A 27,749-nucleotide genomic window follows, 5' to 3' on the forward strand; every position below is an offset into this window, starting at 1 on the left:
GTCCACTGGACATTCACCGATCCTGGACCTCTTGTTCTTATACTCTAATAAATGTTTCTTTAGTATTCATCAACCTGTAAAAATAGAGCAGACGAACGAAATAGGGATGAGTCCAACCGTGCCAACTTTATATGTCAAAATGCAAGTTTGCATTGATTTGCATATTCGATTGTTTAATTAGGTACATTGAAAGCCTGTATCAAAAAGACAATTCTTACTGATTTATTTTATCGTGGAGTGAAGAAAATGCACATGAATCGTTGTAAGGAATGTGATTAATCTTGGAGCACATGGACACCCATGAAAGGAGAACCCCCTCTTTAAGTAGTGCGCTTTATTTCAAAATGACATGTTATTTATAGATCCCTCTAGTATGGCAGGCATACCAAAGTAAGAATACAACCTGTTTCCTACAGAGACTATAAGGTTAAGCAACTCTTACTCATTGTTCTGTCCTATACTTCCCTCTAACTCATGTATTGTGTATACTGTCTGGCTTGGCAGTCACAGCAGCCGGTGGCCATGATTAACCTTCTAATTTACCAACGTATTCTCAAGCTGCAGCCTACTATGACAATGCGTGGAAGATATTTTACGTTTCCATTGTACTTTTTGTAATGCTTATGTCACTGTTTCGGAAACTCGTAAGATCTTACACTGTAGCTGGTATGAATTTTGACTACAGTGGAACATTTGGAACATGGGTATGGTTATAAAGAGCAGTGTAGAATAGAATAAAATTATCTGTATCTGCGCGTTTGTAATATCGCGAAGAAATAAACAGAAGAGGAATGACCTCCATTCATTTTTTTTAAACTACTTCCAGTGCGACGTGTCAGTGAGAGTTAGAACGAAGACGAGACTTAATATAAGATGATGAAAATAGATAAAAAAACACACACAAACAAACAACATTGTTTATATAGAAACAAGTTGGTGAATCAGACACGTACACAATGCTATGCGTACAAAGCCAGTGAGAAAGGAACTGATCATTAATCAAGACGTTGCCAATGATATTTGAAATTGGCCACTTGAGAATCCATAGCCCCCATATAGATGATACCGGTAGTAGTATCGTCATTGTGTATATACAACAACTATAGCAAGGTACATGACACTTGTATAAACAGATAGCAATATATAGGGATCGATAATCGTGTTATCTTACCTCAATAACAATCTGTTCCTAGTGGAGAGCCATCTTAGAGTCTTGTAATACACTTCAAATGTATCACGAAGTAATCCTTGTTTCAAGCAGAAACACGACACAGAAATCACAACGACAATCGTAACTTTGTTACAGATGCATATAGCACTACACAGACCGGTTACCGGTTGCACACAATACACACGAAACCTGTCAACGTATGTTTACCAGTGCACATGGTTCCGGCCCGTAGGAGGGTCCAAAGCTTGCACCTGTTGACCTTAGAAACGGACCGTAGCAACGCAAAGCCTACGGGACCAGTCCATTATCCGAGTAGGTGAGAAACGTACGGAGACCGAAGTGCGAAAAATTAGAGTGCGCAGCGGTGACAATACTCGTACAAAAGAATAAAGCTGTAGCGTGGGCAGCACCCTGAATGCGGCTTGCACCCGCCCGTACAGCAGATTTTGTGTAGTGGTATGGTCCAGTTGCTGAGTTTGAATGGAGGAACTGATGAATGAAATTGAACTCCCTGCTTCAGTCCTGGATCTGATTTACAGTGTATAAAGCACTTCGCCGGTTTCAATATCCGTCTTCTTTCTGAATTGTATTTACTCCATGTCAGGCAGGAAAGAACGGGGTATGATAGTTTTATTAGCCTTTTTATTTGCACAGCTACGTACCCATTATTCACCCTGTGTACATATGTCTTGTCGCTCCACTTCATACCCCTCCCCCATGAAATATGAACCGAGCTTCACGGAAATATAATTTCACAATGCCATCAATATATTGTGTGGTTGTTGTTGTTGTTATTTTGTCGGTCTCGCGATTCAGGTTGTTATTCACTCATTAACTCGTTCACTCCTGCGTTTGAAATTCTGCACGTTTGTGTCACTATGTCGTCCAAATCATTACAATTTTAGATCTCATTAACTGCTTTAGAAGTGTCATTAATTCACTCTTTGGATGTCGTATTCGTTGCGAGAAGGGGAAATAGTGAATGTGAATTTGATAGATTTCAATTTAATCAGTGATAAGGAAATTTATACGGTGAAATCATTGTGATAATATACTAGATAAGACCCTCCTTTCTTAAACGGAGTCCTATGTTCGAATTCCGTGGGGCTTGTTTTGTTTGTTTGTTTGTTCATTTCCATCTGAGAAGATGGCTGAATAGCCCATATTCAGTTACGCTGTAAGCTGGTCTTCCATGGGTCCTCTTGGATGTGAGGTGGGACCACTTCACCGGGTTAAACACCCTGCTCTTTGCGATGAATGAATGAAGTGGGATCTTTTACGTGCATGAGTTGTGACTCTCTCATACACGGGACCTCCATTTTATGTCCCATTCGAGGGACAGAGTGTTTTGCCTCTTGCTAGAGTGGACGGTATGTTTACACACAACATTGCTCAGTCCAAACTCGGGTTCGAACCCGGGTCCTTAGGATCGTGAGGCAGACGCGCTACCGGCTGAGCCAACTCACCGCCCTTGAACATGCCTTGACTGCCTTTTACGTCCCTCTAGCAAACTTAATAATTATTATGTGGTCGCCTAGCAATGTTTGAGTGTTGATAACAGCAGACTTCTCCAAAAGATTACGCTCAGTCTCAACTGGCTTCTCTCTTTCATAACACTATGACTATCGATTATTACTTTCTGCATGATATCACAACACAACATGCTTTGGTGTTATAGGAGGCGTGGGATGTGACAAGAAAGGATTTTAATGGAGTTTAAAGGAGTTTAATGATAACACACAATCTCTCAAAATTAACATACTATAGTTACATTTTATTTATATTAGTATAATTATCATTCGACATGTTAACCTTAGCCATCTACCCTGTGGACTATATACGACACTAGCTTATTAAACACGTTCAGCTTGTTTAACTAAAGAGTTTTAACTGGATGGTACAGTATTTGTGGAGATGAGAATTGGGCTTTTAACTCTTTGCGAGATACCAAGAAAACACTTATAAAATAGTATAAAGCATACCATTCTAGGAGGAATTCAGAGTTTGTTTGATGAAAATCAGTTTTGGAATGGCTGAAACATCCAAAAACAAAGTAAAGCAAAGTGATCGTAATAAAAGGTGGGTCCCGTCTTTTATTAGAATCGCTCTGTTTTGGATATCTCAGCCATTTCCGAACCAATTTTCATCAAATAAATGTTAAATTCTTCATGGAATTACATGCCCTTTCGTATTTCATAAGAGGTTTCTCATTATCTCACCAAAAAGTTAGAAACCTGAAGTTAGGCCTCAACCAAAACTATACAATCCATTCTAATAATCTTAGAATATTCGTATTCATCATGATTGCCTGCCTTCAATTCCCCGACACACTGGTACAATCAGGGAGGTGGTACCTCCCTGGTCGTGGCCTAACCTATACAAATAATGCTATATCAGTGGGGGCGCTGCGGCGTAGTGGATAAAGCTCTTGATTTTCAATTGGAGGGCCCAGGTTCGAATCCATTCCAGTGCTTATGTCCTTATTGGACAAGCTGTTCTTACTTACTCACCATATCCCTCTCGATAAATTCCCCATTACACCCTGGGTCGAGAGGAACATGGTGAATGTAAAAACATCTTGTCCAAGGACGTTGGCACTTGGTGGGATTCGAACTCGAGACCTCCGTTTGAAAGTCAAGAGTCTTGTACCCCTATTCCACAGAGATTTTCTCTCATCGGTCACTCATAGGAAGCAAAGTGTATCGCTTCCCGCCACCAACAGAAACGTATCGGATCACAGTCTGATGAATCCGACTTGTGTTGGTCGACTATCAGGTCAGTGTCAAACATGTCGGGCTGTGATCCAATGAGGCAAGATCGTCCGATGAGGATCACACGCGACATGTCTGACATTCACCTATCAAGTCGGATTCATCATACTGCGATCCGATATATAGGCTACTTCTGTGAGTGGCCGGAAGCAACAAACTGCTTCCGATGAGCGACCGATGAGTCAGAGAAAATCTCTATGGAATGGGGGTATTATTTATTACTATGTCTTCTTCTTCTTGTCCTTCGTCTTCGTCTTCTTCTTCTCCTTCTCTTCCCTCTTCTACTCCTTCTTCTTTGTTCTTCTTCCTCTTTTTTCTCTTCTTCTTTTTCTTCTTTCCCTCCTCCCCCTGCTACTTTTTGTCCTCCTTGTATTTTCAGCAATTTTCTTCTTTCTTTCTGTGCTTCTCTGTCTTTTCTTCCCTATTGTCTTGTTTGTCTTTCTATGAAATTCTGAAGTTGGCTCAGAATACACATACGCTATAAATTCTATCTAGTGAGTGTAGGCGCACGGCAATATGCAACTATCCTCGAAAATAGCTGTTAACGTGGGTTGTTGTTGTTGTTTTTTTTCTTCTTTTCTCCACAGAACACGGCAAAGTACTTGACAACAGACTAAAAACGGAACATGTTTTTTTTTTTCTCTCTCTCTCTCTCTTCTACACAGAACTCGAAAACAATAAGATTATCATGAGTATGGGCAAAGTACTCGACACAACGGAACAGATCCAAAATAAAACACGTTGTTCTTTTTTCTCTCTTCTCCACAGAACTCGAAAACAACAAGATTATAGGCAAATTATTTGACAAACACGGAACAGACCTAAAATGGAACTCGTCGAGTTGTTTATTATGCAGAGTCCCATATGGTTTTGATGAAACCATAATTTCAGCAGAAAACGACGAAGATTAAGTTATCTGTGGTTTTATTTTGATCACTAATACACACACACACACACACACATATATATATATATATATATATATATATTTATAGATATATATATATATATATATATATATATGTATAGATATATATATATATGTATGATATATATATATATATGTATATATATATTATTATTATTATAGATAGATAGATAGATAGATAGATAGATAGAGGGAGGGAGGATGGGGGAGAGAAAGATACATATGTAAGTCTCATCCCAATTATTCAAACCATCTCATTTATGTTTCTCTTCTCGAACCCTTAGCCCTTAGCATAAAAGACTAGCATTCAGTTTACTACAGGACAGCATTTGAATATGCCACCCTCCGTTTGTCTATTATTCTGCAACACACGGCACACCCAACACGCGCAGCAAAATGCGATACGGTTTAACAGAAGGAAACATAGTATAATATAGTGACGTTTACTCTCTCCTGCTTTATCAAAACGTTTCTACCACTTATGAAGTTAAGCTCCTATACGGTTCTAAATGCTGGAGTAAAGAGGTATCGATCCGATATTAGCATCGCGATACTTAAGTGTTTGACTACCTCTCGAGGTGAACAAACAGTGTCTAGATCTGCTGGTCTGGGGGATTTAAAAATTTCCACCCCCACAAAACGGACGAAGAGAAATCGCGTTTTGCCGATGTTAGAAGTGATGACAAGGTGTTATATCCGAAATTTGCTTCTCGCTTTACGAAATAGTCAGACATTTTAATCGTCATATACGAGATACCTTTTATGAATTGTCTTCGAAAATTTAGAATACTATAATAGTTCCTATTCACTACAAAACGCTCAAAGATTTCACTAGCCTGATCCTCTGTCCGCTCTCAAAATAACTATTCCTTTTTTTTTCTAAAATTCCAACCTACCTCTGTTAAGAGATATCCAGTGTGGGGTTGTCTAAAAATAATCATACCAGATTTGAGATAAAATCCCACAGACACGTTCGATGGTTTGATAATTTGATAAACATACACGGGAGCAAAGGCAAAGTGGCCCTCCCTGGAGATGTAGAGTGTAATAATGACCTCAAAACGTAATTTTTGTTCTTCAATAGCAAAAATCGATGAAGTCCAATTTTCACTGTGATGGAATTCACAAAGCTTTGCGATTTAAAATCACAGCGGCGTCAACATAAACAGATTGTTAGAACGAAGTAAGATGGTTTTGATGTTTCAAGACGAAATCTAGGGTCTAAATTGAATCTCGGCCTATAGCTGAAATGTGATGATCGGCCTGTAAATCGGGAGAGTGCTAACTAAAACAAAACATAAACAAAAGAAGAGAAAAGAAAATTACTACGGAAAAGGCAAAAAACAAAACAAACTAGGGATAAGTTTAAAAGGGAATAATAATCTTTGACAAATATCGATGAAAATCGCTAAGGGCATACAACAAGGACTCCATGCACTCTTGCCTCTCTTGTTGGACTCCTTATAAGAGGGCAGAGTGAACTATACACCGAGTGGTCAGGTAAAACCAACACACATCTCACTTAAAGGCTTAGTCTAAGATCCATTAACTTTTCGCGTGTACACGTTGCTAACCGGCCTGTTGACTCTCGCGTCCCCTGAAAGAGGGTCGGGAAACAATTGAAATGTTTTGAGGTTGACTTGAGCAAAGTCTACTTGATTTATCGATCGATCACTTCCGATGCAACTTTTGAATATCAACCGGAGGGTTCCCCCTTAAACCTCTATAAAGGTTGGTGGTAAACACAGAAAGACTGTTAGCCAAATCCCGTACGATGAATGACACCATTTGATAGCCAAACATTTATATGGAATTAACCTCAATAGAAAGTTTTTATCGACTATCGTCGCCTGTCATTAGGTTGGAGAGCGGCTATAGAGTATGTTGCCTTTTTATATTGTTGCAGTTGTCAAATTATGTATTGTCTTTCAGTGAAAAAATGATTGATAACAACACATTTCCGTTGTGAGTCTTTATCATAACTCTTGAAACAATTTTCATATTTTGCCCCCACCTTTTTTCACATGAATCAGTATACAGGTATACTGAGTAGTATTATGCTTGATGTCCATTCTCTTTGAGGGAACAATATTAAAAGAGAACCGGTCTCTAACCTTCTATTCTGCTGGCGCCGACACACTATGAACACTCTTACGTGCCAGCGAATTGCTTCTGGGTGAAGAGATGTATTTGTTTGGGTTTTTTTTTTCTTTTCGCTTCGTTTCTTTATCTACATAGTTTTCTTATGATCTTTCTAAGCTTGCCTGCGGAGAAGTTGTCTTCCAAGCACGCGACAAACGCGCGCCCCCACACCTGTCACACGTCGCCATATACCAGTATCTCCTCGCGCCGGTGAGAATAGCATCAGGGGTGTAAACAGCAGTCAGTTTTATCCATTATGGTTATCCTATATAAATGAATCGATCCTTTGATATGTTCTTCTCTTTGTGAACCCCCTATCCGGGGGAGGGTCAATATTGGCACGCTCCGCAAACATACCTCACTAAAATCATAAAAGAGAGTGGCAACATCTGGACGGGTGTGGTTACTTTTTCCTCTGAAACAATGTTGAGAAAGCCTGGCTTTCAAAAAGTAAAGTTCGGATAACTTGTCCAGATACACAGAGCGAACGGGAAGGAAAGTGCAGTGAATTTAATTTCGTGATTTTAATTACAGCAGGAGATCGGTTAATCAATTGTTGCTAGATTTAGAAACAGTCAGAGGCGATGATGTTAACGGCTCACAAGTTTCCCTGTGATCTTTATACATAAAGATCTTTACTATATATCCGCGTTTGACATAATTTCAACAAATAACATTCTTAAGATGTAACTTTCGCATCAAATTGTTGTTGTCTTGTAGTTACCAAGCGACGGTGACTGATACTGGGAAGACGGCTTGTAATAATTTCTTAAAATTTTCGACTGAGATGAAAGGGACGGTCACGGCTGTGATGACAGCGCTCTCCTTCCTAATTGGCAAGGGTAGATAAACATTATATTAGTGAAAAGTGTATTATTGTATATTTTTATGACTTGTTTTATTTGAAGTCTGGTTCGGGAGAAGCTTGTGCAATTCCGCTCTTCTGATTTTACTCTACTTTATGGAAGTCAATTCGCACGTGATGTGGAATTGGACCGGAATTAATGAAGGGGAGAGATAGATGAATTGACTTTCGCTGGGTTGGAGTTAGAAAAAGACCCGTATATAAGGAAAGGAGAGACGGACGTTCGAGCTATGATGACGATAATGATGATGATGATGATGATGATGATGATGATGATGATGATGGTAATGATGGTGATGATAATGATGATGACGATGATAATGATGAACGATGATGATGATGATTATGATGATGATGATGATGACAATGATGAGTAGGAGGGGGAGGAGGAGGAGGAGAGACCGATGGACGAAATTTAAAAGGGGGTTGGGGTTAGGAAAGGAAACTGATGGAGGAAGAGAGAAGGAGAAGGAAGGAGAAAGAGAAGAAAATAAAAGAGGGTTAAATATCCTACGCTCGAAAATCAAACAGGCGAATACTTCTACTCTCATCTGAAAAAGAGAAAAAAAAATCAAAGTCAATCTTTTGAGAGAGCACTCGAGTTGTGAATGGCGATCAACAGGTTGAGTGGACGCCTCGCGCCTCCCGCCACGCGTGGAGCGTGCTAATACGTCAACAAACCGGCTAATCAGGCAAACAAAAGGATGAAAGCATTTTCACGACCTTTGTTTGTCTTGCTCTTGTAAAACACAAAGAAAATTAGCTCCCGTTAGAGTACTCGCTCGCGACTGGGTTGCGTTCACACCACCCTGCCATGACAGGGAACGAGACACAATCCGTCATAAACTGGAGAGATAGAGGGAATATTGTAAAGCAAGCACCATCAATCGTCAAGAAAGAGGTTGTTCGTAAGATTGATTAATCATTTCATTGCCAATCAGCTAATGCCCTTGGTAGCAAACCGTGATAAACGAACGCATTCGTACTGAGAATCTACAGTGCTGCAGCTAAGCGTGCTCCTTGATGAGAATTAATTGTCCGTCTAAACGCAACTCAAATTCTCTAGCATTCTTGTATCAACGCCCTTTTTGCTCATCTAGTGGCTCTTTAGCCCCCAGGCTTCTTGACGTAAGCAGGAACTGGTGTCCAATATATAAAGGTTCGGATCCAGGCCCGAGGACAGTTGAAGACCAAAACTTCAGGGAACCTTTTTCTTCTTCTTCTCGTTTTTATCGTAGAAATCTGTAAAACCAATATTGTGTTGTGGCCATCTGATTTATATTTCTTTTTTCGAAGTAAATGAATAGGCTACAATTTACTGAGATGTGACAATCACCTAAACCAATCAGAGCAACAACCAAAGAAAGACGAAATCTTTAATTCCGTTGATGTAAAATGGAACTTCCGAACGCAGAAAACATCAGCTTTGCTGGATTCAACGTGGGCTCACCTCAGTGTGTGAATGGAAGGACCGATGAACCAGAACTGAGCGAGGAGACTTCACCTGTCTACGCCGAACTCACGGCGCCAACCTTCGATGTCAACGACATTGAAAAACTGGAGTCGAATGCGGCTCACCTTCTGCGTATTCTCGCTGAGGATGGCCTCTTCGACGAGGGAGAGGTTGCCGAAACTTCCACCCACAGTGCTGGGCGCGATGATGTTAGCTGCAGTTCTGCTCCGGATCAAACATGTTGGAATGTGGATTGGTACGCAAACAACAACGGCGATGCGACCACCAGACAAGTATCCTCGACGTCTTCGTCAGAGATACACGACGTCCAGACGTCATCGTACTGCGAGACAGTGAACGAATGTAACACGAGGCACAATTATCCTCCGAGTTTTGAAGCTTTTTCGCAAAGTTATCAGTATCACGTCCCATATTTCGACCAACAGGACCAAAGTGGTTCCGTTCAAGGTAACAGCAATCTTCCTTTTCCTCCTCATTCTCCCCTTCCATTTCCTTTGTCTTTTCTCTTCACTCACCTTCCCTCTTTATCTTCTCTTCCCCTTCCTCATTTCCGCCTTTACACTCTCCATTCTTTTCTTTTTCTTCTCCTTCTTCATCTCCTCCTCCTCCTCCTTTTCTTTTCTTCCTTTTTTTTTTTCGTCTGGCTCCTTGCATCATCATCGTTACTTCTTTATAATGCAACGCATTGAATACCTTTCTATAATTCTTTGAAACGTCGATATGTCTTTACGTTGATATGCACGATGTCTCAATTGAAAGCCATTATGGAAAACAAATCGCACACCTTCCCGATAAGAACATATGCCGTGTTCACGTGGATCACAAAAATCAACGTTTGAACATTTAAAAGGGGAAAACAATGACAAAACTTCGAGAACATATTCGTAAACCTGACTATATCCCTAACCATATCCCAACATCTGCCAATGCTTTATATTGAAGGCATAATTAGCGACACGATTATATCTTAATTTGTGTCATTGGTAAAGTTTTTATTTGTTTTACGCGTTAAGCCATTTGATATTATCGAAATTACGTTTTCACTAAATTTCCGAACTGTCAATATACTATTGCGAAATATGCATTTAGCTTCTTCTTCTTCTGGCGTATAGTATGCCTGGTTGATACCGTTTGCTGATTATTGCTAGTCACCTGGTGCATAGCTGTTGAATGTTGATGTCGTCATAAACATGATATATGATTGATGTAAGAATGTTACTCATGTGCAAAATGTTGTTCCAATCATATGAATGCGCGAATGCATGTATTTCAATATGTACATCGCTCCCCCCCCCCCCCCAGCCTGCGGAGGGATACCATTTAGCTCTACACACATAGAGATCCCCGACAAGGAGTTCAAAGAAGGCGAGAATGTGGCGATAGCTCACAAAGAGACGAATTCTAAGAGGCCATCGGCGTCAAAGCCTCGTCGTCGGGTCGTCACGGTAGCCCAGCGGAAAGCCGCGAATGTGCGTGAGAGACGCCGAATGTTCAGTCTCAACGACGCCTTTGACAAACTTCGGAAAGAGGTTCGTTCTGTGGCTATCACAATATAGGAATTAATCATTAGCGTTGCATATTGAATTGAAATGTAAAATGCTGTTCTTGTATCACTGTTAAAGAAAAGAATCGTATATCTTCTTTAAACGTAAGTGACTATGGAAACAATACACTGCTTTAATCAATTCTTTATTATTCTGTCAACATGCCTTTGAGCTTGAGGTGTTTTCGTGACTTATAAGTTGAAGGTTTAACTTGTTAGATTAAATGTTTTTACTTTCCATCATGCGAAAAATTAATGACGAACTGTCAAGGTTATTGAGCATAATTTGGTGGCCATTTCTCATGCGACGTCCATGTGAAACGTCGCACACGCACAGTCCACAAACTTTACTCGTACTCAACGCCATTAGGATCCGATTAGGGCCCTACAAGGTTGCCGATATTTCGGCTTTATGTAATACCTTGCAAGCCATTGCTGCAAAACAGAGGCCTCTCAATCTTTCGGTTTTAATTGCTTTCATGTATGTTTATTACCCCGTCCCGTATCCTCATCCCATAGGTACCAAAATTTAAGCACGAGAAGCGACTATCACGGATCGAAACGCTGCGACTGGCCATTCTGTACATCGAGTTCCTGGCTGACCTCCTTGCCGGCAAACAGGCGACGGGCGAGCTTCGGGGCAGGACTGTCAGGAGCCGCTCAACGGCCGTCGTGCAAAGCGACCGCGCTCGAGGTCACTCCACAGACAGAGCAAGAACCGGCGACAACATCGACGGCGATGTCGAGCGAGGTACCGACGTGCACTAAGCCCGAGCACGATGAAATGTTGACTTTCAAATGACTGTCTATTCATTGAGAGACTGAGTGTATAATGCTTTTTCAATTACAGTTTCGTCGACGACCATGTCTAATTACTGTCTACTTTTTGTTGTGCCAATATTAATAGTGTTATGGGCCCGGGGAAAAGATGGTGGTAATCGACAGGGACGTCGCAAGCATCATCATCATCATCATCATCATCATCATCATCATCATCATCATCATCATCATCATCAGTGGCGTCGAACAGAATACTGTATCACCACCAAATTTTATTGACAACTGCATTTCTCGCCCCCGAGCGCCATGTCTGTCTCCGAAAGCTCTCGAAATAGTTGGATAGATTTTTTTCAGACCCGAAAATGTTTTTAAGTATACACAAGGTTTTTCTTTTTTTCTTTTTTTTTTCATTCGTGTTCTTCAAGGCTATTGAAGTAAATTCAGCTTGTTTGCCACATTGGCAACCTTCGGCAACTTTTTTTAGTTAGCCTCATTAGCATAATCATTTAATTAGCATACGTACAATACAAATAAATTGCTAATTTTAATCCAGGATACCAGAAAACGTGGATAGTATAACTTTTCAAAGGTTTTCTGTGGTGATGAATCCGTTTGTAAAAACAATTTCCATTTTGACATGATGTAAGTGCCTTAAAGGGGATGGCTAGTAACTGATCAGTGGGAATCAGTGGGAATGCTGAGGGATGATTGTTCCAATCCTTGTGGGATTCATATAAGAGTACATTATATATCTATTCTTGTGTGAAAATTATTTGCTTCAGAATGGTCTCATATTCAAGTAATGTGCAGTTTAATGTTTCCAGGTAAGCGTCCCTGGTCAGTGACGGGGCATTAATCTGCACATTACTTGAATATGAGACCGTTCTGAAGCAAATAATTTTCACACAACAGTAGATATATAATGTACTCTTAAATGAATCCCACAAGGATTGGAACAATCATCCCTCAGCATTCCCACTGATTCCCACTGATCGGTTACTAGCCATCCCCTTTAAACATGCAAATTACCATAAGCTCATTTGCATGTGTAGGAAGCTAATAAATAGTACGGCATACTACGTATATGGCATTGAAAATATTCCACGTAGAAGGATTTTTGTTCAATCGTGTTGTAGACGGTATTGAAGTAAATTAAGCTTGATTGTCACCTAAGCACCCTCGCGCAGTAGTCTTTATAAGTCTAATTATCATATTCAGCCAATCATCATTATATGTCATATGTTGCTGATTCTGATCCAGGAAGCCTAAAAACACGATAATCCATGTTTTCAATGGTTTTCTATGAGGAGAAATCCATATAGCCTATTACAGCAGTTTCCATTCTGAAATGATGCAAGTGTCTTAAATATCATGATTAGCATAATGAGCTAATTTGCATACGTACAATAATCCGATAGATGGTACATTCCCTGTTTTCAGGCTTCCTACTTCAACATTAGCATCATTCTATTATTCAATGTTATGCTCATTAGCGGAATATGCTAATAAGACAAATGAAGATAATTGCACAAGTCTGCTAAGGTGATAACCATGCAAGCTTAATTCACCTCAATACTCAACACCATCTATAACACAATTCAACGAAAATCTTTCTACCCAACAACTTTTCAACACCATATAAATAGCATGAGTAACCATTTATTAGACTGTGTACATATGCAAATTCTCTTATTATGCTAATTTGCCTGCTCAGGACACTTCCATCATTTCAAAATAGAAACTGTTGCTATGAATGGAAACGAAAACCCTTTAAAATTTGCATTATCCGTGTTTCCTGGCTGCCTGGATTGAAATAAGCAATACAATGGTATTATCAATTATACATACATTTTCTAATTATATGAATATGTTTAATTAGGTGAGTTCCTTACTCGATATCTGTCGATTTCTTCTTGACGATATGCAGAACGTGAAAATTAATGCCACAATTGCATGCTCAATATTCAGATCAGAAGTCATTCATTCACGTTGGCGCAGTAGATATTTACATTCATTCCTGAGTTCCTTACTCGATATCTGTTGATATCTTCTTGACGATATGCAGAACGTGAAAATTAATGCCACAACTACATGCACAATATTCAGATCCTCTGACAAAACAGCTCTTACATTGGCCTGTCATGAGACTGAGTCCATTTCTGGTTTTATCAGAACCTTCCTGTTCTTTCCGCAAAAAAGACCCCCGGTTGAATACAAACTTTGATACGAAATATTGAAAATACTAGTGGACAAAATAAATACATTGTATACAATACACAATGAGGATTTCAGTCCACACCTTGGTTCCAGTACACGAAAGATGAAAATGTGTGTTTTTTTTTTAATTATTTATATACACGTATACATATATGCACTTTCAATTGAAATAAAGCGATAAAAATATTAAAATTGGTGGAGGCATACAACTAATGGAAATGGCGCAATTCAATTGCATAATCACAACAACGATGTCATCATCGATTCAAATCAGGAAGAAAATTATATATTGGCACCTTTTTCATAGTACTTTGCACCTATGAAACAGAATTAAAGCTTAAATTATACAAATAACTACCGGTACATATCATATATGTTAATAATTGCACCTGAAGAATAACTCAAAGTTGGAATACCGTACATATCACAACATAATAACAGGTTTCAGTTGCATTCAATAAAGACACTTAAACTCTCACGGTACATAGGCTCATGAATAGTCCCAAGGTGTGATGTCATAGTCATTCATCCCCATAGAAACTGGTTCTAAACAACCTCACCTGGCATGAGTGTTTATGTGCGTACCTGGTTCCAACCCAAGCTATAACAAATTATTCCTATACCCCCTTATGCACTTTGTGTATGCGGGGGTATAATAACTGTGATATCATTAATTCACTGTATTCTCTACACAAAGAAATTGTAATACAATTGTAGCATAAAAGTTTGAAAAAGAAAAAAAAAAAGATAGAGGAGTTCAACTTCGGAAAGTGACACATACAAGTATATCACAGATTCAATAAATAATGGCAAAGTACCAAGAATATACATTGGGGCACAGCTACATATAATCCACCATTATAGGTACTTCTGATTACATGGGAAATTTGCATGCAATTCACCTGTGGAAGGACATCCTGCATGCAAATTTTGGTGTCAGCATAGACCAGCTTTCACGCTTTTGACCGTCTCAATGCTACTTCAGGGTCTTGAAATGTAACATCTGAGCTATATTTTGCAGAAATCTCATTCAATTTGGTTACGTTGTCACAGAGAAATGTTGATTGCAGTAGAGCATGTCATGGGTCTGATTCTCCAAAGTTTAGCACTTGGATGCTCTTGGAACTGCATATCAATGTATGAACACAATGGACAGAACTTAGAGGGAAGGGATTCCCGACATGCTCTACAAAATTCCTCATTTCTCTTTGACCACTGAAGCAAATTGGATGGGGTTTTCAGTAAGATGTAGGAAATAAGTTATAGTTTCATACCCTGAAATATCATTTGGATTGATTCACTATTTCTAAAGTTACCATTGCGGAGGGTCCAATTGTAATTTTTTGGGGGGACATACGGTACAGATAGCCTTGTACGTCTTGTACAAAGCTCAAGTTCACGTTCAAGTTTCTGAACCTCAAAGTGAAAAGGTTAAAATTATGGCATGCTTGAGGCACTTGAAAGAGAAGAAATGTCTCTGTAAAGTCAATAAATAACATACTATTATTTACATGCTAGGTATATGTACAAGTAGATATATAGGAAATATTTCAGCACAGTTTGAATACTTTGAAGACTTCTGGAAAACTAGATAAGATTATGTACATTCTGTATGTACAAATTACAAGTCTGTACACAAATTATTCAGACAATCAAGCGTGGGATGCATAACATATGTATAAGCAAACACTGATTTCTCATGTACTAAATTTAGTTACACAGGCACCAAATAGTACATGTATTGAACACATGTAGTAGCAAATTGCACTGTGGGTAAAACTGTGGAAAACCCGGGGCCCGTTGCATGAAGTATTTTAATAAAATGAGAAAAACTCTGGTAAGAAGTGAAAACTCAGGCTAGTGTGATACTGCCATTGACTTTGATGCAGGAAAACTCTGCTGAAAATCAACCCGAGCTTTTCTCAGGTAGAAAGTTTTATGCAACAGTTCCCATGTGATGTTCTAATCAGACAGACCGTTTCATAGGACACTTGGAACAAGACTACAGACTTACTAAGCACAGTAATAATGATAGTTATCATCTGCACAACAATTTTTGACTTTTTTGACTTTTTTAAGTGCAGACAGCATCTTGTTTTTGTTTTGTTTTTTCCCTTTCTTTTCTATGATATCAAGTTGACAGGTTTTGTGAATTCAGGATTGAGTATGACTCTGGTTCAGTGTATGTTTTCAATATTGGTACACTTTTGGTGAACACTAGGTCACTCTGAGGAAAAAAAAAAGTCAGCACCATCTACAAATGCTTTGAAGTGTTGGCAAAGAGGAACTACAGAAACTATGCTCCTAGAGGAAGAAATATTACCACGTTTGTATGGAGAATATATTGGTGGACAACTGCAACCAACATGTAGACACCAAATCAGTATAAAGTAGGAGGAATGTACTGTTCAGGCTACCACTAATGATGGGTTTGTTGGACAATGAAAAGCAATATTCCAAAGATATTTATTCTACAAAGATTTGGTTTTCAAGGCATTCCTGTAAAGTCTGTAGTGTTGTATGTCTTCTTCAACACAGCTACAACATTACTTTAAAAAAACAACAACAGGAAAGCATCTGTATCTTTCACAGGACAAAATGTGTCTATTTACACAGCAAGAATGTTTGTCTCTACAGACACAAAACACTCCTTTATCCATCAGCACAAACTACTCCAACATCATTGTACACCTACTGCAGCAATCAAACGTGATTCACAAGCCAAAGTCTTGTTAATGCTGCTCATTGTCATCCTGTAAAAGTGGAAATTTTTGGGGTGTTGAAATTTTTGCGCATTTCACACAACCAAAAACTAATGCATGAATAAAGGCACGCAAATATTGCTGCTTGCCATATGTTCCACTAATATACTTCTTGATTCTTCAAAATTAAAAGCATGCGAAACTCATCTTACTAGGCCGAGCGTGAAAACTTACTCATGTGAAAATATCGACTTTCACAGTAGATTGTCTGTTTGTCTGTCTTTGTGTTTGTTTGTTTGTTGTTTTCAAAGCTGATGTACTGATAAATGACTAGACAATTTACTGGTGAGCTAACACCCTCCATATTTGACATGAAAGTCATGCTTGCCAGACGCATGGACTTGATGGCATAAATGACATAGTTTTATTGCAGTGCATACACTACCTCGATGCTGACATGTCTTATTAGCTCAATAAATAAAAATTTTGTTATTCATGCACCACAGAAGCACCCACATCAATATTTTGAGCATAGCGGGATTAAACCCTCATTTTCCACGCCATCAATTTTCCACGTATATCAGCTTGTAGCCAGCCCAGGTCACATCAACAGTCTCACATATGTTCCCAAAATCGAATAATGTTCACGGTAGCCTACAATAAAGTAGTCAAGGAACTCTCGCCAGATTCCTGAGTTGTGCATTGAGTTTTTTCTCCTTAGCAAGTAAATTGGCGCTGTGCTTCTTGTAGGCTCCGTACTCCTGCATGAAGAGAAAAAAAGAGACAAGTCACTTGCAAGTACAAAAAAAAAACCAAACAAACAAACACATGAATATGAAAGTAAAACATTGTGACATCAAAGCCCAACTTGACACCATGTTGACTAAATTTTCAGCTTTTGTAGTTAGATAGCTAGATTTACAATTTTTACGTTTTTCTGATAGATGATGGTGTTCAAATAAACGTAAACAGTTTTGCAAGCATGGTCGTATAACTTTCGAGACATCTTGATAGTGTGAACATAATTTTCAGAGCGTTTGTACGGTTGAGCATTCCTTTTAACCATCTTGACAATTTGAGATTATGGTTTCACATGATTGGAAGGAAATATGATGTAGAAAGTGGAATTTGTGCATTTTTACTTGATCTTTGATCCTTGGCCTTTGATACCATGCCCCACACATTTCTCCAAGTAATGACTTTCTGGTAACGTATGTACACCAATTTTCATGACAATAACTTGAGCAACTTTCAAAATACGGATAAATCAGAGAAATTTTAGAATATGTCCTTGAACTTTGACCTTGGGCATGTGTGCCTTCAGGTTGATGGGCACAACTCTGTCAACTCATACCTGCATATGCCAAATTTTATTTGGATACCTCTAACAGTTCTAAAGTTACGCCATTTACAAAATTGGTTACCGACTGACGGAAGGACCGTCCGATGGAAGAACAGACAGATGGATGGAAGGAAGGATGGACAGACGGACCGACGACCAGAAAACATAATGCCCCCTGGTAACACTTTGTGGCAGAGGCATAAATATAACAAAAACCAGAAAAACGACAACAAAAGTCATCACCATCCTGCGACTGAATGTACAGCTTCCTTCCACGAAAGGTGGGCACTGACTCACCATTTGCAAGCTTGCAAGGGCTTCCTCTGCCTCACTCTTCTCCTCCCTGAGCTTGATGACTTGGAGATTGGCCGAAACTTGTGCAGCTTCCCTCCTGAAAGAAAAAATAGTTGGGGCAAAGACTTGGTGAGCTTCACTGCGTGCCAGACGGAATGGCTTCTGGATTTAAGTGATTTATTACAACCCTGAGAAAGAAATATCTATTACATGCCATAAAGACACTGTACTTTCTTTGTATTTGGACCTCAATTTTTTTTTCTATTAATATCATACATACATACACAGTATATCCAATTTATGATACACACATACATACGTCACGTCTCGACACTAACATTATTCTCTGGATTCCTGTTTGGGTAACTTAGATTTTTAAATTTGAAATTTTGGCGGCTGGAAAAAGAAATGACATGGCCCGATATAAGAGCAAATGTAACAATCCATTTTGAATCTTTGTTACCTGATCGGGCCACATAAAAAAAAATGTTGAGCCCTGCACACATACATACATGGATCAACACATACATGTACTGTTGACTCCCATTATAATGAAGTCCTCGGGACCGGCAGTTTTCTTTTGTTATATCGAAATTTCATTATAACCGAACAAATAAACAATAACAAACAAAGAGTGGATAATCATGTACAGTAAATGTACATACATACATACACACATAAATGATTATTCATTTAGGTAGGCTTTCAACAGGCTTATGAATAATTACCACATCTACTGATCTCAAAAAGCCCTCACACTGCTGCACTCTGCTTTGTCTAACTTCATTCACAACTATCAACGCTAATTATTAGTGTGAGAGGCTTTGAGAAAGGCTGGTCCTACCCTCAATGTTTTTACTCACTCAAATTTCTCCTTCATCATACGAACAGTCTGCTCTGTTTCTCTCAGTTATTATTTATTATCTCAATTATTAGTGTGAGAGCCTTTGAGAGAGGCTAGTCCTACCCTCAACATTTTTACTCACTCAAATTTCTCCTCCATCTTGTGAATAGTCTGCTCTGTTTCTCTCAATTATTGATTATCTCAATCATTAGTGTGACAGCCTTTGAGAGAGGCTAGTCCTACCCTCGACATTTTTACTCACTCAAATTTCTCCTCCATCTTGCGAACAGTTTGCTCTTTTTCTCTCAATTATTAATTATCTCAATCATTAGTGTGACAGTCTTTGAGAGAGGCTAGTCCTACCCTCGACAAGTTTACTCACTCAAATTTCTCCTCCATCTTGCGAACAGTCTGCTCCGCTTCCTTCACTTTCTCCATCAGCTGTTTGATCTCCTTCTGCTTATCCTGACATCACCATAGCAACAATGGATGAAAACAAAACAACAAAACAAAATTAAACATGGGCAGTTTATCAAAATACTTTTCAAACAGAAGAAGGCAGGAAGCTATCCGTGTAAGCTTGGATAGGATAGAATAAATACAAGTGGCCATCCATCCAGACTGAGTCCAACCAGAAAGAATGGTACACATTTTCTTGATTCAAGACACATCAAAGGGATATTGTACTTCGTACAATGACGACTTTACTTCCACTCTTACTATCCTCACTATAATCCAATATGTTGCTACTGAAAGCTCTGCACGATGATTACATTCACTTCAGAGGGCAAGATAAGTGGACCATTTTAAATATGTCACTCACTTCGATGGATTGCTGTCTGAGAGACAACATAAATACAGTTGGAGGAAACATTTTGATTTTGATTTTTGAAATGGAGCAACATCTCAGTATCTACATACAAGAATGAAAATTAAAGGGTGTGTACAGTTCCGGTTGAGGTGAGGATTTAGCTTTGAACGTTTTTCAAGATATTCAGAAACCACTCTATGAGATGTCAAAGAGCATGCAATTCTAAGGGGTATCAAAAATTTATTTGATAAAAATTGGTTTTGAAATGGCTGAGATATCCCAAAACAAGGTGAAACAAAAAGATCCTAATAAAAGGCGTGGCCTGTCGCCTTTTATTATTATCACTTTTTTTTGGGATATCTCAGCCATTTGAAAACAAATTTTCATCAAATAAATGTTGCATCCTTCTTAAAATTACATGCTCTTTCATATTTCATAAGAGGTTTCTCATCATCTCACTTAGGAATGTTCAAAACATGAATCCCCACCTCAACCAGTACTGTACAGTCCCTTTAAGCATTTATCAGTTCCAGGATTTGAAAGAAACATACAAAGAAAAAAACATCTCTCTTGCATTTACATCTATGCTACATCAATACCTAAATGTTATTGGGATCCTATCTTTAAGTCCTGCTTCTCCTGCTGTTTCCACTGGCAAGTTCTACTCTTCTTCCTCAAACTGAACTGAACTGGAACATCTTAGGTACATACAGTACATTACCTTTTTTTCCATTTTCAACCCTCTCCATTAAAGTACAGAAGGACACTACAACAGTCATATGTGCTATATAAGCACTGTATTATTATCACTATTATTCCTTTATTCTGATTACTTTATATATAATTATGTACTTTTGTTTGTATTTTAATTGTACTTCTAAAATGACGATGAATAGCAGGTGAATAGAACTGAATTGAAATGACTTGATATGCTATCACTTCTTTGAGTATTATTGCACATAGATGTGGTTAAGTGTTTGCATATCCTGTAGCTACATGGTGTTGCCAGTCATATCTGGATGAGCCAATTGAATTGTTTTGAGTTGAATTGAATCGAATTGAATTGAATTGAACTGAATCGAATTGAACTGAATTGAATTGAACTGAATTGAAATGAACTGAACTGAATTGGATTGGATTGATTTGAATTGAACTTTACTGAGTTAAATTCGATTAGATTGAATTAAATTGAAATGAATTGAATTGAAATGAATTGAACTGAATTGAACTGATTTGAATTCAATTCAATTGAATTGAAATAAATTGATATACTATCACTTCCGTGAGTGTCGAGGCGCATAGATGCGCTAAAGCCTTTCTGGGCATCCAATCTGCATGGTGTGACCAGTCCTACCTGGATGAGTTTCCCGCGCTGCATCGAGAGGTCAAGGAACTCCTGCCGCTCCTTGCTCAACTTCTCCAGCTTGAGGCCGAGGGCGGAGTCCTGTGAGGCCTTACTCTCCTTCTCCTGCTTCAGCTGGCTCAGTGCCTCTGGAGGGGGCAAAGATGATGATGATGATGATGATGATGATGATGATGATGATGATTATGATTGAGAGCATAAAACTTTCCTTCATTTCTTTTAATGTTTAGAATATATACAATTTAAAATATAAAAGAATTACAACATAATTTACACATACCACACAATACAGGGATGACACAGGTCATCATAACAAAGATGTAACAAGTCAGACTTGAAAAAAAGAATGAGAAAAGAGAAGTGAAGTGAAGTAAAGTGAAAGAAAAAGGTGTCCCATAAAAGCCTCAAGGGTTTGCAGTGATGGGATCACCTGACTGTAAAGAGTTGAAATCACACAAGAATTAAAGAAAGTGCAACGCTTGTTGGGTAAATTATACACGTGATGGATCAAGTGTGAAGCAAGCGTGAAGATACATACATTATCAATTTACCGTTACGAAGATGTGACGTTGGGTGGTGATAGAACAGCTGCTATGGCTCAGTGGATTAATCCTTTCTGCTCATGGGACTTTGGACAGCATGTACAATGCGGGGGGGGGGGGGGGGGGGGGTTCTGTGTCAACTGGCACTCAAATGGTACAAAGGGTTAAACTGACTCTCAACTTTGATGTTTGTTCAAATCTGACGGCAGCATTTTCGGGGAAAGACAGCTAGAATTTTGACAGGACATCACTTAACTGATTATCTGACCATTAATCAAAAAAAAAAAAAATCATTTTCATCAAAAGTTGAGATACAAGGTCTTGTCACCCCAGTGACGATATAATTTATCTGCATAACAGCTTATTTCCTTGCCTTTGATTTGATGCCTCGCAGCCTTGAGCTCATTCTCCAGTTTCTCTGACATCTGCTTGTATTGTCTCTCTTTCTCTGTGTGTTCCTGCTCTTGTAAACTGTGTAAACCAAGGGCAAGGTAGAGAGAAAGTGTCACAAGAACAACTTCCAGCCACTGTAACAAACTAAACTCTACCCATCAATCACAATTTTCTCATACTCAGCTACGATTGGTCAACTTTGAGTGGCCAATGGTCACATCTGCGGAAAAAAACCCCCAAAACACACACACACACACACAAAGACACAATTCATACATTATATGAGGCCATCATAAAATCAACATCATCTAATCACATTTCAGGTTTGTTTGTTTGGTTTTTTTTTTGTTTTTTGTTTGTTTGTTTGTTTGTTTGTTTGTTTGTTTGTTTTTTAAATCTAAATACATCATCTCAAATCGCTTATCACATTCCAGTTTGGAAATTGTCAATATTCACATGCCTTCATCTTGTATCTACAGCTTGGCATACTTTTGCACATTTTGTTTGTTTGAGTGTTGTTGTTTTTTCCAACATCTCATCCAGGTGATCTGCACTCAACACTGCATCATTTGCTCAGCTCTGTATGTGCCATGTTTGCATGCTTGACTCAGTCGACACCTTGCCAAGTTCACATATTTTGCTCAAACACACAACCCTGCCAAAACCAATCCAAATCATCAAATGTCACAGCACAATAAAAAAGCTTTACTCAGGATTCCATTCACAGCAAAGCTTGGAATTTCCTCTACCTCTTTGCTCACTGCCTGTCTTGAATAAACGTTTCAATAAAAAGAAAAAAAAATACATGCCTTTGAAGAAAAAAAAAATGTTTTACATAAGCACTCATGTGTTGTGGTCTCAGAATAATGTGGCACATGGGGGGGGGGGGGGGGGGGGATACCAAAGGTGGTACACCATTGCATACATGGAGCTAGAGAGAGGAGCTTGCTATGTACAAATTCCCAGCTTTTGGTTGGGCACACAGAGGGCAAAAATGTGTGGAGTGGCAGAAGAAAATGATGTGTCAATGATGCTGTTTCTTATGACCCAAGTTGGTAACCATAGTAACAGCATCAACTCAATCTCACCTGCATCTCCTCTCCAGCTCTCTACACTGTTCCTTCAGCACCTTGATGTCATTCCTCTGGACTACTATCGTCTTCTCCTTCTCTTCCAGTGCTGCTGAGAAAAGATTGGCGTTCTCATCACGGAGTTGCTGGTTCTGTCGTCTGAGCTCCTCGTTCTGCCTTTTGTACTCATCTTTGAACCTGGAAGAACACAGAACATAATAATCAGTTGGACTATTTTCTATTTTTTTTTTTTTTTTTTTTTTTTTTTTTTTTTTTACAACTTGACATTTAAGCAATGGTTTCTGAAACCAAAAGCTGGTATTCATTTGGATTACTAACTGATGATTAGCAGGAAAAGGATACTATTGCCCCTGTCAGCATGAACAAACAGTCATTGATGACTTACTGATTTTGAAATACCACTATTGACACAAAACATGAAAGGTACAGATATATCTTGGGATTATCCAATTTAAGCAATTTCTCTCAATGGTTTCAACACACATTTTTGCGCTATGCTTGACTGCATTATTGCAATGTCAAGGCAAAAATAATGTTACATTTTCTATGCCTTACTACAAACAGATATCAACCCATTAAAGTCTGTAAACTTTGGAACATGATGACCAACCCCGGAACCCCCTCGACACTCCAAGATGTACTGTTAGATAAAAACAGACAAATACTAGTAACAAAGTATTCTTATGAACAGCCATGAGCTTTCACATGAAAAGCATCAACAGTGACAAGATTATCTATCAGTATTATCTCTTGACATCTTTTTATAAAAACTGCTTTCCTCTCTCGTGACCAGAGTTGAAAATCTCATAGATACGGAAACAAAAACATCCGTTCATCCATTCTGTGCATAAAAATGTTCAATCATTAATAATCCAGAACCATAGCCAGGGAGAATATATGTGATAGTCGCGACTCTTGGAAGTCTTGGAGAAGCTAATCAACATTACCACATTTCATGATTCTTTACCACACATGATTAGATAACCAAGGCAATGAACGTTGTCCAAATATGAACAGCAGGTATTTCCAGAGCAAATAACAGAGCAACTAAATAATCAAGAGCTAGATCCCTCCTTCAAATGAACAGTTTAATACATCTATATGAAGGTACATTTCACCTTATCATTTCCTCGTGATTTTCAGCAAGTTCGTGAAACCGTCTGTCCAGAAGGTTGAATTTGTGAATCTCCTCCTCAATCACTCCCTGCGCCTCGTCTCGGAACTTCTCCAGCTCCTTGTTGACGCGCTCCAGCGTCTGTGATCGGAGGAGAGCTTCGTCCGAGCGCTGCTTCAGGATGCAGATGAGCTGCGCCTGCTCGTCGATGCGGGCCCGGAGCATCGCCGCCTCCGTCTTATCATCGTTGGATAGCCGCTTCAACTTGTCGAGATTGGCGTGCATGGTCTCCACATCCTGACAAGCATACATTAATTCCAAAATAAGAAATGTATTGGCAGAAGCAAGATGATTGCGAAAACATATTGTCTGCATCCCGAAACTAGCATTTAGCAACTCAGGGATCAAGACGCATGGACATTATGCACCAGTGACTGACTATTTAAGTCAACAAGAGGTAGACCTACCTATAGATGCAAGTCTAGGTACCTTCTTGTACTATATCATGCAGACTGAACAACACCCAGATATTCCGGAAAAGAAAATTATGGGCATCCCGTTTCATGCAGCATGTGGAATCATGACAATGACTTTCTAGACCCAAGCACAATATTACAGTGAGTGAGACTACTGTATTAATTATGTAGTACTGAGTAAGGAAGAAGAACATGCAATATTGAACATTACAACTCACAAGTAAAACTACAAGTAGAACTCTAGACAACAATGGCACAATGCATGAGAGAGAAGTAAAATTTGCTCACTTTCTTTTACCACACGAGAAATTTTCATGAGCATCTACATTGTGAAATATCTGATCATGGACTGTGGAGACTTACAATGCGTAAGGCTGAATATCATTTATAGCTAAGTTTCTATTTGACTTAATTCTAACGTTAGACTTCGAGGCTTCGATTCCACAATCTACTTCCGGTAACAACATCAAATCGTGGACACTCTCAACAGCTTCAAGTACCCTTTGCAAGAACCCTACTCTACCAGAAATCATTCTTTCCCGACTCCATAACTACAAGGCTTTGGAACTCTCTGCCAGAAGCCCTCATCAAATGTACCTCTGCTGACAGTTTCACTCTTTTCAGGCAGGAGGTACAGACGCAGAAACTCCAGCTCCGATAGAAGGGGAATGCTGTTTTTTACTAAATTTTAGCTGCACTTAGTTATCATGGATGTAGTTATTTTATATGGCACTGTACATACACCACACCAGACCCGCCAAACAGTGCGAAAATACATCAGATGGTGGACTGCACTTACTGGGAAGAAGAAGAGAAATGCAATGTTAACACCGCGCCGCATGGCCTCACCGACAATGACAGTCCAGCGCAGAATAGCATATATGGGACTAGCTAGGTATATGCAAATACAAGAACGAATAGAATCATGTAGAACTAGTTATTTAAAAAAAATTAAAAAAGGAGCAAGATTTTGCACTGTATAATGCGTACATCACAATTATTTCCCTACTTACCTGCTTGCTGGCCGAAATCATCTCTTTTAATTCTTTTGGATTTCGTGTTCCTGAAGCAGCCATTATTGTTTACATTCAACCATGACAATCGAAGAATTTCCGCAGCTTGCGTTCGGGCCGGATTGTCACTGCTTACGATCACCAGCGGGCGCTAGACATGTTTTGTTTGTGACAGTGGTTGATCTTATTCCTTCAAGGATTCTACGCCTTTCCAGTTTCGTTACACTGTACTTCAGTCGTCTTTCAGTTAGATTGATTAATTTGTGAAAATGATATATAATCGCATTCTTGATTGTTAGTCCAGCAGCCCTATGTATGTATGGATTTAATTTTGATGTAAGGCTTATGTGTGGATTCTTATTCTTACATGGCCTGTCGGCATAATCTCGAATAGACGTATTGATAATGATGAGCTGCGTTTGTTTAAAGTGTGTCTGTGTGTGTGTGTGTGGGGGGGGGGGGGGCAGTTTATATTTCTGGTGCCACTTCCGGGTTTCATTAGCTGACAAGCAAAGATAAACAAAACAAATTAAAACAAAACAAAAAATAAAAGCAAAGAAAAAAAAAAGCTTAACCACATTTTCTGGTGCCATTTCAGGGTTGTTTTTTGTTTGTTTGTTTTTTGTTTGTTTGTTTTTTCTAAAGTATTGCGGAGGCAAATGGTTTTAACCCATGTATTCCCACGTATTGAACCTTAGGAATAACCAATTGTAAACGCTCAATAACCAACTGATAAGGTAACAATAAAAAAGAAAAAGAAAAAAATGAATTCACTAAACTTTGGTTGCTGACTATGTCAGATGATAATTATTTCAATTTCGGTAAAGGCCCAGTCACACCTTTACGGGCAAGTTAAGCGGGCTTTTTGTGTGTCGGGATTTTCCAGCAGGGATGATAGGCCTATAACATTATCTATTGCGGGCGGTCAAGGATTTGGGGGAGTATCAAGTGCGTCTAGGTTATTTCTGCTGGGCACATGCTACTTACGTTCTACTTTACGTTTTAATCACAGGTGAACTATATATAACTGAAATACGGACGCTGCGAAGTACACTGGTCAGCGTTACAACTTCGTGTTACCTGCGTGGGAGTTGCTTGCGAGGTGCGGCCGCTACGAGCCTCCTCCTGGTGTTCTGCGTGAACCTCTGCGGGAAATCCCAGCGACTCACCCGGAATAGGTTGTGATCATGCTGAAGGGCCTGTCATACCTTTCTGGGCAAGCCGACATTACATCACTTCATGTACGCAGTGTCGATCTCGTGGACCTTTTTTTTTTTTTTGCCTAGTGTCGGACTCATGGGCTTAGGCCTATTTCCTAGTGTCGAATTCATGGGCCTTAGGCCTATTTCCTAGTGTCGAATTCATGGGCCTTAGGCCTATTTCCTAGTGTCGAATTCATGGGCCTTAGGCCTATTTCCTAGTGTCGAATTCATGGGCCTTAGGCCTATTTCCTAGTGTCGAATTCATGGGCCTTAGGCCTATTTCCTAGTGTCGAATTCATGGGCCTTAGGCCTATTTCCTAGTGTCGAATTCATGGGCCTTAGGCCTATTTCCTAGTGTCGAATTCATGGGCCTTAGGCCTATTTCCTAGTGTCGAATTCATGGGCCTTAGGCCTATTTCCTAGTGTCGAATTCATGGGCCTTAGGCCTATTTCCTAGTGTCGAACTCATGGGCCTTAGGCCTATTTCCTAGTGTCGAATTCATGGGCCTTAGGCCTATTTCCTAGTGTCGAATTCATGGGCCTTAGGCCTATTTCCTAGTGTCGAATTCATGGGCCTTAGGCCTATTTCCTAGTGTCGAACTCATGGGCCTTAGGCCTATTTCCTAGTGTCGAATTCATGGGCCTTAGGCCTATTTCCTAGTGTCGAATTC

At 39.2% G+C, this 27,749-nt stretch overlaps 1 protein-coding gene across 1 annotated transcript; it reads right to left on the reverse strand.

The window, feature by feature from the left end:
* Positions 1-17,248: 17,248 nt before the first annotated feature.
* Positions 17,249-25,939, reverse strand: LOC139738007 (coiled-coil domain-containing protein 89-like). The gene is made up of 8 exons (XM_071648673.1): positions 25,877-25,939; positions 24,392-24,684; positions 23,271-23,450; positions 22,163-22,260; positions 21,239-21,375; positions 19,456-19,538; positions 18,233-18,326; positions 17,249-17,354 (listed from the first exon to the last, which is right to left on the reverse strand). The coding sequence occupies exons 1-8, from the start codon at positions 25,937-25,939 to the stop codon at positions 17,262-17,264; spliced, it is 1,041 nt and encodes a 346-aa protein (XP_071504774.1). The 3' UTR covers positions 17,249-17,261.
* Between the last annotated feature and the right edge of the window lie 1,810 nt (positions 25,940-27,749).

This window comes from Diadema antillarum, unplaced genomic scaffold, assembly GCF_040938485.1.
Source record: "Diadema antillarum isolate AM-2024a unplaced genomic scaffold, OU_Dant_1.0 seq00000718_RagTag, whole genome shotgun sequence".
Taxonomy (NCBI): domain Eukaryota; kingdom Metazoa; phylum Echinodermata; class Echinoidea; order Diadematoida; family Diadematidae; genus Diadema; species Diadema antillarum.

Coding starts and splice junctions, on each gene's coding strand:
- LOC139738007 (XM_071648673.1), bottom strand. CDS start 25,939: ATGGCTGCTTCAGGAACACGAAATCCAAAAGAATTAAAAGAGATGATT. Junction 23,451..24,391: donor AATCACGAGGAAATGATAAG/GTGAAATGTACC, acceptor GTGTTCTTCCAG/GTTCAAAGATGAGTACAAAA. Junction 21,376..22,162: donor TGCGAGGCATCAAATCAAAG/GCAAGGAAATAA, acceptor TGCCCCCTCCAG/AGGCACTGAGCCAGCTGAAG.